This window comes from Nanorana parkeri, unplaced genomic scaffold (genome assembly GCF_000935625.1).
Source record: "Nanorana parkeri isolate BGI_ZX_2015 unplaced genomic scaffold, ASM93562v1 scaffold145, whole genome shotgun sequence".
In the NCBI taxonomy this organism is placed as follows: Eukaryota; Metazoa; Chordata; class Amphibia; order Anura; family Dicroglossidae; genus Nanorana; species Nanorana parkeri.
In genome coordinates, this window is record NW_017306413.1 from 1,016,944 (window position 1) to 1,032,851 (window position 15,908).

The 15,908-nt window shown below is 42.5% G+C and overlaps 1 protein-coding gene across 2 annotated transcripts in view; it reads right to left on the bottom strand.

Annotated features, from left to right (window-relative positions):
* Positions 1-15,908, bottom strand: part of DIP2C (disco interacting protein 2 homolog C) — a 358,168-nt gene that overhangs the window by 205,962 nt on the left and 136,298 nt on the right. The window contains exon 2 of one of the 2 annotated variants that reach the window (XM_018554178.1): positions 5,071-5,139. In XM_018554178.1, the coding sequence (XP_018409680.1) occupies positions 5,071-5,110 (40 nt within the window). In that variant the 5' untranslated portion in view covers positions 5,111-5,139. Of the gene's footprint in view, positions 1-5,070; positions 5,189-15,908 lie in introns of those variants that run through there. The other variant, XM_018554179.1, reaches the window with a different exon arrangement.

Below are 15,908 nucleotides of genomic sequence, written 5' to 3' on the forward strand. Positions count from 1 at the left end.
CAAATTCCCCCCCCCCCCCCCTCTTTTTTTATATGGCACAAAAATGATGGTGTCCTTTGCAAAGACACTTTCTTCCTGTAGTGCCCATTCATACCAATGTGTTTAACATGCACCAATACATGTACACAACTTGACCATTGCTTAAAATCGTGCTAGTTCACAGCTGCTCAATGGCATGCATTGTCCATTTTGTGATGTAGCAGCTTGCATTATGGGGCCTATTGATAAACGATTTTATTAAAACACATAAAAAAGGCACAGAAACTTGTGAATCCAGCCTGTCTTGTTTAAAAAAAAATATTCATGGCCAGACTAGACAGGTAAAATTTTGACTGCACTGGAATTAATGGCCTGTGATGATCTGAATGGAGTAGGGGATTAATGTATCATTGCCAATATTGCAGATTAGTTGTACTGGATTACAGCAATCCCCCAAACCATACTGACTGAAGAAAACATATTACACTGACAAACTATGATGTCCTGTGCTTGAAGTACAGGTTCTCAGCCTCTGGCAAGGGTTCTTCAGGGGTACATATGGCAGGCTACAATCAATTGATCAGATCAGTATGGAATTTAAGCACATGGTAAAATATCAGTAAAACAAACCTGAGAATGCATTTCTGTTATCTAAAACCCCAGTGAACTGTACTTGAGATGTAGTAGAGTGCACCTAGAGGTACTTTGCAAATATATTTTATATTTTTAAAGTCAAGGGGGAAAAAAAACAGTGATTCCCACCCTGGAGGCAGAATGGACCTCGGTAGACCTATCCTTGATGCTATCCTACTCTTGCAGCATGATACAGGAGAGTTAACAGGGCTGGAAAAAGCACTTATGCTAGGTGAATATTGCCATTTTTATTTTATTTCTGCCATTTGAGCTGTCCTGGCCTTTTGATGTGTTCCTGCACCATGAGGGTCCATTCACACCAGCCCAGTCCATTACTGTGCCTCAAACACATGTGCTTTGGTTCACTAACAAACGTAATTGTGGTATGGCAGCCCATTCATTTCAATTGACTGCCCAACAACACCTCACATTAGTGCCACATATACTGCAATGCAAGAGCATTTAAAAGGAGTGCTGGGGTGCCTTTCAAAATTAATAGCACCTAATCATACCAATCCACATTACCAAAGCTCAATGGCGAGAACAGGTCCTTAAGGAGTAATGGACTACCTCCAAACCATGCCTGCCCTCAATTTATTTATGGCTATGTACAGTGGTGTATTTTGGTTTTGTGCTGCCCTAGGCAACACTAAATCCAGACACCCCCCAATCTAAATTTGCCCCACCACTTACTGTTTAAGACATTTTGCGTAAACTGCCAGTCACTGGATACAGCGAGCACCTGTTTAAAGACTAACAGGCGAGTGCTGCATGACTTCTGCCAGCGTCTACAGTGGGCTGTGCAGGGGTCTCAGGCGGTGGGCTGTGCAGGAGTCTCAGGCGGTGGGCTGTGCAGGGTCTATTTCCCTGCACACATGTGCTGCTCCTCTTACCTGCAGCCCGAAGTGCCCAGCCTGCCTCTGGGACATTCCGTTGTCAGATCAAGCCACCCGTTGCTTCTCCTCCACCTCCTGTCGGCCGGCCAGACCATATCTCACTCCCCTCCTTCATCGGGCAGCTCTTTAATTAGGCAGCCATTCGTGAAGGCCTCGTGGCAGCCTAATTTGCCTGATTAGGCATCCGTCGCTGCCTGATTCTCTGCAGACTGGCTCGCCTCGCCCACCGGGCAAGTGCCCGGTATGTCCGATGGCCAGTCTGGGCCTGTGCGTCACTGGTTTTTGAGTTAGTGTTTTTGTTGCACCTCTGGAAAGTGCTGCCCAAGGCAAACGCCTTGTTTGCCTTGCGGTGGTTTTGCCCCTGGCTATATATGTCCCAAGATGGGAATAAATTGATCTAGGTGACTGCCATTTTAATTTTGCTGGAGAGAATGACATAAATAAAGAGAGACAGTCAGTCCACTTTTTTCAAAGGCAATAAACATGAGCATTGAGAAAAAGCCCAAATAAATTAGTTACCAACTATAACTATTCAGATACATCTCCATGTACCACAACTGCAGATTCCAGGGCTTATTTGTTTACCACAAAAACTAATATAGGAAACACTTAATTTTTGTAATTTCCATTGTGTTTATATTTTATTTGCAGATAGTTCACTACTGCGAAGTTCTTGGATCTAGTGAGATGTTTACTTCTTAAAAAGTCATAGGGCCTTGGCAAATCTAACGACAAGGCGCTAAATATCACACAAACCTGAGCCTACTACTCAAATATTGACTGAAAACTATTTTGCAAGCCAAAAATGTAACATATCAAACATATTTGCACAGACTGGGCCAACTGCTATACATTATAGGGTTATATATAATACAGGTTTCCATACAAAACATTGAGCTTATTTTTAGAACCCAAAGACAGGAAAAGTACAGTTACAAAAGTATTTTGAAGCGGTTTTTCATATTTACATTCTCTTTACATCAGGCTTACAAATCTCAGGTTCAGTCATAATAGATCCAGAAAATCTAGCTGAAAAGGTCAACATAGGCTACATTCAGACTCAGAGTATTGTTCCCACATATTTTTCCATTTAATAGCAGGATGGTGAGGAATATATAGACACTCACGTATTTAAAAGGACCCCCCCTTTGGACGAATGCTCCTTCCCCTCCACCGGTGCTGGTGTACTATCCGTAGCCTGTACTGTCATATAGCGCAGCCCTGCATTCTATAGTTTCAATTTTGCTCGCAAACGGTGAGCACTCATTGGTCAGAAGCGCTTCTCATTGGTCAGCATGGTCAGAAGCGCTGCTCATTGGTCAGCACGGTCAGAAGCTCTTCCCATTGGTCAGCGCAGTCAGGTCATGGCAGTACAAACAGTACACCAGCAGAGGGGAAGGAGAGTTGGCCCAAAAGTAAGTATAGCAGGGGGAGAGGGGGCAGGTGTAATTGCATTTTTGCAAATTCACCTGGAAACGTGGAATTACCTTTGAAAGATCTTCTCCCCTCATTTGAGCCACTGTGGCCCAAGTACCGCATTATTAGAGAAAGGGAAGAAGGTTGCATCGCTCCCCCATGCCCAGCAGCACTGCATATATACCAAGCGCTTTAACAGAATGGCAAAGGTGAGTACCAGTGGGTGGGGGGTGTTATACTTTCAGGAGAACCTGTCATTTTGCTCTAAATAGGCAAAGTGACCGCCTTTTTAAGGACCAATAAAAAGGGTAAACAAGTATCAACTTTCTTGACTCAAGTCAGTTGTTGCCCGTTATGCTTGTGATACTCAAGTGAACAAGGCCTAAGAGAAGTGTGTACAGTAAGCTTTTAAAAAGCATTTGGATAGCTTTCGACAAGCTTTAAGCAGCTTTTTGCGATTTTTAAAGCACCATTCATTTCCAGTTTGGGGATGTTAAACACATCTTAAAATGGAAGTTAACCCTAAAATTACTCAATCAACAACAGACATATAACAAATGTACCTTGATAAATGCATAGCACCATGTTTGACTTCTGTTCACACTCCAGCAATCAGCATTTGAACATGCCGGCTATCATCAGTGGCACCATGCAACTCATGGTGTCTCTCGGCCCCCCTCATGCTATTTAAGTGCTGTGATTGCAAAGCCTGGCTGGAAACTGCTTGAAGGCGCCCTGGTACTGTCAAAGATGTAGATAGCATGATGGGGCTAAGAGACACCATGAGTTGCATGGCGTCACTGGTAATAGCCAGCGGTTTTCCTATGCTGATTGTTGGACAACCGCAGCACAGACAGAAGTCAAACATGGTGCTATGAATTTATCAAGGTACAGGTGAACTAGGATGAACTTCCAAAGTGTGTGCATCAGGGAGAATTCTGTCTGTCACTTTAAACATACTGCTAGCAGGCTTTAGCTAGTTAAAAGCCTGCTAAAAACTGAAGTTTTCTTTAACCTCTCACCGTCCGCCCGTAGTAGAAAAACGGACGGACGGCACTGCAGCATCTGCGGGTTGCCGTCTCCAGACGGCAATTTTTTTCTGCTCGCGCGCGCCCCCTAGCGGGCACGCACGGGCAGAAAAGACCCGATCAGTGCACACACCCGTTACCGGGTGTTACACATATAACTCAAATCTGCTCAAAGCTTGATGAAAGCTTTCCAAAGGCTTTGGAAAAGCTTGTAATACACACTGTTTTTATACAAGCTGTAGACCGTGTGAAGAGTATCTGAGTGGCCTGGGTGTCAGATATAATGTTACAAGCAGATGTCTGTGCCCACTTTTCATTCATGTTGCCATTTTACATTATTTTTAAAGAGGAAAGGTAACTATAAAAATGTAACAATATTGCAATATATCACTTTATCTTGTAGCCATTCTTACTCAGATTTCAGCTTACACGGGAAGCCATTGTATTCAGCTGCAGACTTCAACAGAGGTTTCACAAGAAAAGTCATGTACTGTATCAACAGTGAAAGCATTTGCATTGTACTCCATTTTTTTATATTAATCTCTTTTTCTACTAGATTCCACCATAAATTGTTCTGTGCTGGCCAATCCAAAACATCAGTTATCACCTTCATACACAAAACTTTACCTCAGGTGACATATGCAGCCAAAGACAATGGCTGCCCCAAAAGTCACTAGTGAAAATGAACGCAATACAGCAGTGTAAAAATAATTTAAGGCAGAATTAAAAACTAAAAGCAGAATGGATTTTGTCTTTATTTCTCCACTTCATTTTGCCACTTTGTTGTTGAAATAACGGTGTGTGTAAATTTAGAATTTAATGCTGAATAGCATTAGTCGTAGCAGTCAGATCAATAGGTAATCAAAAAGTGAAATGACATGCCAGTGACTGGTATTTCATGTCACAGTGATTACAGACCGTGAACAGGCTCTTGGCTTACTTTTAAGACTAATTTCTCATTGTTGCCATGAAGGGGCTCCTGATTGGTACACACCCCAAAGCACAACATTGCATGATTGCAGAAATAAAGCACAGCGATTACACTGGCAAAGAGGACGTCGCAAACACACCACAAAACACAATCAAAAAAGTTGAAAATATGTATGAATCCTTCTTACATAATGCTGCTGTTTTCCAAGACCTCCCATGCCATCTCATTGCTGAGGGACCCGAGATACATGGATGACCTGGAAAACAGTTATTTTGGAAGAAAAAGCTAGTAAATTTCAACATCATAGGCAATACATTATTAAAACTCATTAAACTGGCCCTTTCATAAAAAAACAAAGATGTAGAAAAAAAAATCAATCAATAATGCTAAAGAAAAATAATTAGTGTTACAATAGAAATGTTCTGTATACTAGTACTTAGAATTAAAAGCCCCAAAAAATGTCTTTATAGAAAGTCAGTTTAGGCCAGTGAGAATAAAGGCCTTGTGAAGAGAAGTCTGGATTGATAGACACACAACAGCTAGTTTGCCTGTTAAATGGAGATACGGGCCATGTGCAGGAAAATGCATTTTGTAGGGTACATTTGCTCACTTATGCCATTCTATTACCAATGAGTTAACCACCGCCAACCCACCTTTAATTTCCTCTCTGTTATTCTGATATCATCACCGCTTATTCTTATCATATTACTGAACAGCTTTTATCTTGCAAAGGCTTTCCTTCAGGTTTTATGGAAAATTTGGGGAAGTAAGGTTGATCTGCTCATTTCTAAAGGAAACCTATGGCCAAGCTTTGGGCAGTCAAGTAATTTAATATACTTTAACAGTAAAACAACTCACTGACTACTGTAGCTGCAGGCATTGTGGAGAAATGCATTCTTAAATCTCACAGTAGAAGCACAGGGGCAGGATGAGCTACCGAGAGACCTGACTTCAATGTTTGTTAAAAAATCTGAGGATGAATTGCTCAACAGGTACTGCAGTTGCATAGGTCAGCATGATTTTTGTCAAGCTCCTTTACTACTCTTTTTAAGAATGTATAAAAGAGTGAATGTCAATAGCCTGGCTACAGGTTCATTTTAAGGCTTTGGCATTCAGTTGGTTTTATAAGCCCACAGGTCTCCTGTGGTGAACATTTTCGGCAACTGTAAGGTTAATGTAATTTCTTTTTCTGCCTTTATAAAAGAATGTGGATAAACCTATGGCCTTAACCTACCCACCTGAATTCGTGTGATGTTTGTTATTTGCAAAGCCTTATGAATATTATTACTATTATTCTAGGTTACACTTTTATCTGTAGTTGCATCTCAGTGCTGCTGATCTCCTGTAGCCTCTGTACAGACAACGGAAGGCAATGAATGCACAATGCTTAGCATATTGTAATCTCCCCTGGGAGGATGAGAGGGTGACAACACAGGAGTACAACTGGGATACAGGGAGAGAGTGCTGTCACGCATTAACAGTAAGTGAAGAAGGACCTTTATGACAGGACGGCCAGATATTAGTTTTATTTTAATTTACACTACAGATTGAACATTTAAACGATTTTTAAAAATTACATTAACATGTTAAAGCTTAAATAAGAGCTTAGTGACTGAGTTTGATAACATTAAGTGTCTGGACCTTTATGGCAAGATCGCCAGGTATTATTTTAATTAAAGCTGCAGATTTAGAAATATCAAAAATGTAAATGAAAGCAGAGATGGGATCCATGGTTTTCTACACCCCATAGAGCTACAAATGTAACATTAGTCAAATCTTTGCTTTATTAATAAAAAGGGGAAAAAAAACACTAGGTTCCAGCTCACAAAAACACAAAAGCTACAAAATTCTAACTAAAAATGTAAAACTGTATAGAGAAACATCTGCATCTAAATATGGGCTTCCTTTGAGGCTCTTTGAGGACCACAAAAGGTAATCAGACAAACATAAGATAATCTAATTCAGGGCTGGAGAAATACCAGGAGCCAGGTGGCTAATGATCCTTAAAAATTACAGCTGGCGCCTAACTTTTGAGGTTTCCTAAATGGAGATGGCTACGAAAAGCAGATCCTGTAGGCGCCTGGCTTGGACAGACTGGCTCTTGAACTCCATGATTTTGTCCACCCCTGATTTAATTGCTCCAAAAAGTAGGGCAATCAATAACATCCCACTACTGCCAAACCTGCCACCCTAACCCTGAATTTTAGCATAGTGGTTAGCACTGCTGCCTTGAAGCACTAAGAGGACCCAGTTCAAATCCCAGCAAGGACACTATCTGCAAGGAGTTTGCATATTCTCCCTGTGCTTGCGTGGGTTTTCTCCGGGTTTCCTCCCACAATCCAAAGACATGTTGCAAGGTTAATTGGCTCCTGTCTAAAATTGGCCCTTGTATGTATGCATGTGAGATGGGGACCTTAGATTGTAAGCTCATTGAGGAGAGGGACTTATGTGAAACTATGTAAAGCACTGCATAAATTGTCAGTGTTATATAAATACTAGGGCTGGGGAAATTAACAATTAATTCCTCGATTAAGCGTTAAACTTTTTGATCGATTAAAATTCTTTTGATCGAAAATGAAAAGACTCACCTCTCAGCTGGCTTTCGGGAGTCCCGGCGGAGATCCGGTGACGTCACGGACATCGACGTCACCGGACTCCTCCCCCCTCCCCTTCGTTAGCCGACGGAGCCACTTGGGCCGGTGAGTTTGCCCAAGAAGCACCAAGCTTCTGTCTTATCTTAAACTTATATATATGCACTATGTGGCTCTCCATTAACCCCTCCCCCCCATCTCGCTCCCAGAAATGTGCCCATTGAAATTTACTGATATTATGTTGCAATCAGGTCCTTACATGAAATGGAATGGTGCGGCTACTTCAAATATTAAGCTAATACTTATGTTTAAATCAACCTTAGTGCTTTGCTGTTTTACTATACTATGTAAATACATTTGTAATCCAGCACGTTATTATTCTGAGTTGCCCCACTCAAGCGGTGGCCATATTGAGTGGGGCACGTGAGATTAATAACGTGCTGGATTAGTGTGATCCTAGTTCATTTTATTACTTCATTGCTGTGCTGTATGTGTATAGGCCAATGTAGTTGGATCTGTATGTGCGTTATAATTAATCGAAATTAATCGATTAAAAAAAAAATTTGATTAATCGAACACGAACATTTTAATCATTACCAGCCCTAATAAATATCTGTAATAAATAAAATAAACTAGCAGTTCTGTGAAATACACATTTTACAATAGCCTTTACCATACCATTTACCTTAGCTAAAACCATTTTCAGATTTTCTTCCATGTACTGCTGCTTTCCTGAGGCTAGCATACACCATGCACGGCTAAAAGTTACAATAGGTTTGGTCTATTACAAAATGTTTTTGTTTATAATGGGTGCCATGGTTGCAGGCGGTCTCGTGAACACAGCAAAGTGCCGCATAATGAATGGTGGAAATAAACATACTAAATATAAAAACTGAACCTCCTACATCATATATTTTCTAGGCAAAAAAAGGGTAAAAAGTTAAAGAATGTTCATTTACCAAAAAAAAAAATTAGAAAGATTTCAACTAGCAAAATCAATTGCTGGTATGAAAATCTGGGACACAAGGAAGCCCTAAGCATGTTCTACACTGGGGTCACAGGCCTTCAACATGAATAGGCCCATAGAACAGAATAGACAGAAACATCTTCATACAACAGACTGGTTTTCATTTTTGTGCATTTCCCCCCCCCCCCCCAACTAGAACATTCTTTCTATTTTTCTATTTTGTAAAAGTTTATCTACACAGATGGGAATTGCTAGGTGCAATTAGCAATTTATCTTCCAGAAAACATTTAATTCTTAAGCATATCGGAATAATGCCTTGAGAGGAAAAAGGGTGGGGAGGAGAGACCAATTAAACTGCATTCACATCTGCTTTGTATTCTGTGGAAGCAGTAAAACTTTTAACACGTACATTTAAGAAAAAAAAATGACTAAAAAGTAAAACTATCTGACCTGCAAAGCTCTCTCTAGGTGCACAGCTAAATTAAAATTTGCATTGCGCCGAGCGTGAACTGAGATTCTCATTAATGACATTTTTCAGAAGAACATTTAACAGATGATGTTCAGGCAAGTAATGGTAAACAGTAACAGTTTCTGGTCAGTTGTATTATTTTTTTTTTAATTTTACAAGTTTATGAACTAGACTTTTATTTTTTATTAAAAAAGGCTTCTGGAACATTTCAGTTCGCAAGGCATGCTGTGCTGTCTATCAATAAAGCACAGCATTACCTGCATGTTTTGTGGCTGTGTGTGAATTAAGTAGCTAGGATTCTTTTTCTTTTTTGTGCTAGGTGTGAGAAACAGGGGTGATTGCTATTCAGGTCTATTTTTAGCTGCAGAACAATCCTTCACAGAGCTCCACGTGATAGAAGTAAATATGAAATATAAGCATGCAACCTTTTATATGGTTAAGATTACATTATATCTAAATAAAAATAAAAAAAAAGATTATATATTGTAGATCACTAGTCAGTTAAGGGCGTAACTAGAAATCAGAGGGCCCCATAGCAAAATTTTGTATGGGGTCCTGTGATTTCTAGTTACGCCCACTTGATAACCCAAACAGCCCACCTGAGAGTGACCCTGCAGATCTCACCATAAAGCTAGCCTCTCTATGGTGGGCTCTGCAGGGTCTCAAGTGGGTGGCCAAGCCCTCTTAACCGTCAGCCCTGATCCTCTGTCCGCCTCCTTCTCCTCCATCACCGGGCCCCGCCTCCTCCATCACCAGGCCCCGCCTCCTCCATCGCTGGCAACCATGGGCCCAGCGACCTCCTCCAAAGCTGCAGGTTGTCACCGACTCAGCAGCAGCTGTCTGTGATGAGGAACGCGCCACTGTACACATCACTGAAAGGTTGTCAGTGATGTGAATAGCAGTGCGTTCCTCCTCCCAGCCGCCAGTGACAGCCAGCAGCCTGAGATGCCATAGCGACCCAGGTGGCCCGCACAACATCAGGGGGAAGTCTTGGCCGGGCCACCCCCTGTGCCTAGGGCCCCATAACAGCCGCCTGGGTCGCTATGGCGATTGTTTCGCCACTGTCACTAGTCTTAGTTGTGGGGGATGCATTTGTTTTTGGGTTTTTTTTGGGGGGGGGGTAGCTTTTTTTTACACCTGGTGATCCTGTACAAAACACACTTTTTGTCCTAAGGTTACAATGCTCATCCACAATACTGTATATATGGAAGAGATGCGTTCTCACCCAAGGCTGCTCTCCTGATTTGGATTACCATCATCTCATTACCACTACAAGGGGAAGATGTTTTTTTGTAGTTCACAGATGATAGCTAGGAGGGCTGATAAAGGGTGATGTTTGAATTTCAGTTCAGTGCCCATTAGGTTAGAACATTACTGGATTTCTGGCAGGATCAACAGTTATTTTTCTGTGCTTGCAAAAAAAAAAACCTAAAAACGAATGTAGCCACTATATCATTTTACAAGTAAGCTGCAATATATTACACTTTTGTTTTTGAGTTTAGATATGCTTTAAAAATAGAATACAAAAAGAACATAACAATGTGTATTTTAAGCACTGAATAATAATAAAAAATAAATTACCTTAAAAAATAAATTACCTTAAATATCCTTTAACAAATGTAGGGTTAATAGGTTTTTGTTTCTTTTCTTTTTTTGGCATAAGGCAATGAAAGCTGTACAGGGGAACTAGTAAATAAACATTACCATTTGTACCCACAAAAAAGCAATTGAGTTTAGCAGAGGTGCACAGAGAGATAATTACAGAATGAACACGCTGCATGTGAATGATACTAAAAAGATCACTGCTGCCTTCTGTTTACATTTTTGATTTCATAACTTTGCATTCTCTATACAATTCTCAGAAGTTCTATTTAAGAGTTGTTTTTCTGAGGGTTTTTTTCTCTCTAGTCACTGATGGGAACCTCTGATCCCAACGTTTTCTTCAGTGCTTCTCATAATACTTTAATCTTCCTGTCATCATAATGCTGCAATACTAAAGCACAATATCCAAGCTCACAAGATTAAATCCTGATACATTAATCTGTTTGCACTCAGAAGACTTGAACATCCTCATTAAATAATAATAAAAACATCAAAATAATAATAACATTGATGATAATAATAATAACAGTAAAAAATGAATAAAATCAATCCCATAATTATCACATTTACAGGCAGCATCTTATGGACATTCGACAGCTGCCTTCTCACTTATGTCTGGTCCCTATAATGGACATAACCTGTCATCTTTTCTTTTAGCCATAAAATTGCTTAATCCTCCTTTCTAAAAATAAAAATCAAGACAAAGAAGAAAAAATCGGCAATACCGGGAATCTGCATTTTATTTCTATTTGCTCAACTGCAAAATTATTTTCCTAAGCTACCAATTACGCTGAGTGTAACCAACACTGAAAAGCTCAGTTGGGCCTGGAGCAAGCTGGCATAAAAATGAGGACATGCCATAAACTTGGTTTGGTTCCAATATTGCAATAGCAAAGAATAAAATATGAAAAGAAACCATGATGTATCCAAAACGGAAAGAAGGGCACGAAACACTGACTTCGATATGAGATGATGCAATGGACAGAGCCAAAACGGTTTGAGGGGGAAAAAGGCCAAAAAATTTACTTTAGAACTGAGAGCTGGTGATCAGCTGGGTTTACTTGCTGCCTGAAGTGGTCTTCCAGCCCTGTCCCCAGTAAGAGAACGCCACCCTAATCTACCCAAATATACACTAATACGTGTCCACATCTGTTTAAAACAAACACAGGCAGAGGGGGGCATTTAAAGTGGAACTGTACTGCAAACATAAAAAAGAGCTAGGAGGTAGCATTTTCTGGCAGAAGAGGCTTGTACAGTCACTCCTGCCAAAAAACTCTTGCTCCTAGCAGTTTTTAAATCTGTATACACTGCCGTGGATACCCCCTAGCTCATTCCTGGCATCTATAAAAGGCTGAGTATGGAGCCAGGTGCCGAGATGTGACATTCTCTGTGGCTGCCCAATGGGAAAGCTGAAAGTCAGATCTGGGAGAAGACTGACTGAAGATGTCAGTCATGGTGATGGATCGAAGAGGTAATGGTGTGAAGTCCATCCCTATAGTGGTAAATTTACAGCCTTCAAAAAAACCTTAAAGTGATATTGAAGTCAAAATGTTTTAGGCAATTTCAAATGCTGAATAAATCACTTACAATTGATGCTTTTTTTTCCATACAGAATAAGCTGGTCCCCGAGAGCTGGCCCTAATATCCTGTTTTAGGCCCCATTCACACCAGGGCGGTTGCGGATCAGTGCAGTTTCCGCGCTGATTTCAAAAGGGAGGTTTTGAGCTGCTTTAATTGCATTTCAGCACTGAAACACAATTAAAAACACCCAAAACCATGCTGAAAAGCGCAATTCCATTGAAAGCTGTATGGAAACCGCAGTGATCAGCGCAGCAAAAAAGGGTCCGGGAGCAATTCGGATTGAGCGGACCGAGCCGAACCGCCCCGATGTGAACAAGGCCTTAGGGTAGCTCCTTTCCCTTGCAATCGTTCTATGGGGCCAACCTTGCATGTCTGCTAGTAAGCAGTCTCTCTCCACAAACACACAAGCACAGCAAGACAAGCCACTCTTCTGCTCAGTGCTCTAAGCTAGTAGACGGACAGCTGCTATAGACTGCTCTGCCACTTGTAGTCAACAGAGAGTTCAGAGAAGCAGTGCTGAGAAAGTTGGAGCCAGCTGTTTGGAAACATAATGACTGCTTGGAAAAAAATGTAAATAAATACCTTGCAAGGCAATGTATCATTGTTTAATCTGGATTCATTATTGAGTATGCAGAGGCGGCTCTCTAATTAGGCGAGTTAGGCGGTCGCCGAAGGCCTCGCGCTCACGAGGGCCTCACGGCCGCCTAACTCACTTTTGCAGATTCACCGCACCTGACTCTGGCGAGTCCGTCCCTGGGCAGAGGGGAGCTGCAATTTTCTTGCGGGGAGAATGGGGCGCCCGCGGCCTCCGCACAATCCCCGCCCCTCCCCTATCTGACACTGCGGGAATCACGGGGAGAATGGGGCGCCCGCGGCCTCTGCACAATCCCCGCCCCTCCCCCCATCTGACACTGCGGGCATCGCGGGGAGAATGGGGCGCCCGCGGCCTCCGCACAATCCCCGCCCCTCCCCTATCTGACACTGCGGGAATCGCGGGGAGAATGGGGCGCCCGCGGCCTCTGCACAATCCCCGCCCCTCCCCCCATCTGACACTGCGGGCATCACGGGGAGAATGGGGTGCCAGCAGCGCCTCTTCCTTCCTTCCCTGAAAGATGAGAGAGCCCGCCCGGTTCCATCTACATGCAGAGGCTCCAGCTCCTCCAGCATCCAGCCGTGGCATCGGATTTGGAGAAGAGCAAGGAGGAGGCTGATACCATCAGAGGGTAAGAAAGGTCTGGGACACAGGGAGTTAACCCCTCGATCAGGAGCAGCAGGTGCATAGAGATCAGGTAAGTGAAGCACCCCTCTTCAAAAACGGAAAATGCATGCAGGCCCTCATTGTTTACATCTGCCGCTAAAAATGTTCTATGTAAAAAAATCCAGCTGCCCAATACCAGTGAGCAAATGGTTCTAAATGCCTCTGTGCTGTCACATATAACGCATGCCATGCCACCCCATACTGTGTGATAGGAAAGCAGGATTTAGTGCGTTCTAAGATTGTGTACTGATATCCTGTCACAGAACAGCCGTGCCGGTCCCGGCCGCATCGGGAACAGCGGATCTCGGGACCGCCAAGGATGCCTGCTCCTATACAAGCAGTCGGCCGTCTCTAGAGATGTCCGATTGCTTGAATGTAAAGCTCCCGCCCGGCCGTGTAATTACAACGGGCGGTCGAGAAGCTACTCGTCGGCCTCCGCCGTCCTCTCGTCACAGACGAGAGGACAAGTGGATTTTTCAAGCCCTGATTATGGGTGTGAGTGGGGGGCCTCACATTTTGAGTTTCGCCTAAGGCCTCACAAAGTCTAGAGCCGCCTCTGTGAGTATGTATTGCAGAGAGTACAGGCTAGTAGTGTCTGGCAAGTTCTCGGTGTGTTAAAATTCCTGCATCCCCTACTGCATCCCGTGGTTTCATCCACCAGCAACCACTCCACTAGTGTGTCTCTGCATCTACACAGGAGACAGGCATGCAACTAGAAATGTCGAATGCTGAAGATTCTACTAGTCAGTTTAACTCTGCAAGAGAGCGATGGGCGGTGAGACTGGAAAGTATCAACTTTTCTCTACAGACTTTTTGTTTGGGACACTTAAAGGAGAACTATGAGATGAGTGATTTCCACTCACCTCATAGTTCTAGCCGACCTGTGACAATGAGACTGTCACAGGTCGGCTCAGTAGATCGGAAGGTGAGCGAACACATACCGGGTTCACTCACCTCTCGATCCTGTCACGGCTCTCTGCCGTGATAGGTGAGGGGCTGGATTCCCCTCTCCCCGCTCCAATCTGCCAGCGCTGACTGGCGGAACGGACGGGGGAGGGGGCGGGTACAGCTGACTCTGCCTCTAGATAGGCAGAGCCAGCAGTCACTCACGCAGCTGGGCGGATCCCGACGTCCATGTCGGGATCAGCTCCGGCTGCGGCGTCTCAGTAGCTCGCAGTATACTGAGCTTAGGGTAACGGGAGGACGCTAGTTTGTGTCCTCCCGTTACCCTAAGGAGAGCTATGGGGAAAAACACTGACCCCATAGTTCTCCTTTAGGCCCCGTTCACATTGAGCGATTTATCGCGCGATTTTTGTAGCGATATCGCTCATATTTCCGCACTATATCGCTCTATGTAGCTTCACCAATACAATTCAATGTAGCTGTTCACATCTCGTCGCTCAATATCGCTCAATATCGCTTGTAGCTCGTCGCTGGTAGCTTGTCGCTTCTACATGACCCTTTTTTAGAGCGATTTTGAGCGATATTGCTCCTGATTGCATACAGCCCAATAGGAAGATGTCGCTCGACACGTCGCTCAATGTCGCGCGATTTGCATGTCGCTCAGTGTGAATGGGGTCTTAAAGTGAAATCAGAACTGGAGGAACTTATTTTGCTCCAGCTTGAGCCAGTCAACTCCACCTACAATTTCAGATTTTTTTTCCACCAAACATAAGGGACCACATAAGAATGACTTTCTATGGAATTCTAATCCATTCCGTTGGCGACGCTGCCGTGGCTATAGTGATTAAAACCTTCATAGGATAGACAGGTGATACTTATTTGTCATCCAAAAAAAAAAAACCTTTAGCGATTTAAAAACAGCTCTTCTACATTTTCATCTATAAATTCCGTATGACTGAACAAAATGATGAACATTTACCATGTCTGCATTTTTCCCTTCCATTTCTGCCTCACTTTAAAGACAATTACAGATATTATTCACAGATCAGATCCACACTTCAAGATAAGTGTGCTCCCATATATATCTGGATTTCAAATGTAGCTTTAAATGTAACATTTCAGACACTAAAAGGTTTACAATTTTTTTCTGATGTAAAAAATGGCTAAAGGGGAAAAAAACTATTTTTATGGAACTTACTTTTATTTTAACTTTAAACATCCTTTAAAAATTGCCACCATTACATTGTTTTAGCTGTCTGAAATGATGAGCAAATTGTTTCCAGCAGGTATGCCATGCCGCTCAATTATTTGTCTGTAAGATGATGCTATTTTCTTGGGAACTAAAGTGTCTGCTGTCCCCTCCAATCAGAGTAAGATGCTCAATTTCCTGTTAGTGCTTCTCGGATTTAGGTGATAATGTGTGTAGTGACTTGAGACCATATCATTGGATGATTAGTTATCTGCCTAAAATTCCATCAGAGCTCCAGCCACGACTTTCAACCGGACATGACATTTACAGACCTACATTCTTAGGTTGATAACCCTAATTACTAATAAAACTTGTACATATAGAAAAATCAGAAAAATGAAACATTGTATGAAGGGGGCCCATTATTTTATATATGTATGTGTGTGTGTATATATATATATTATA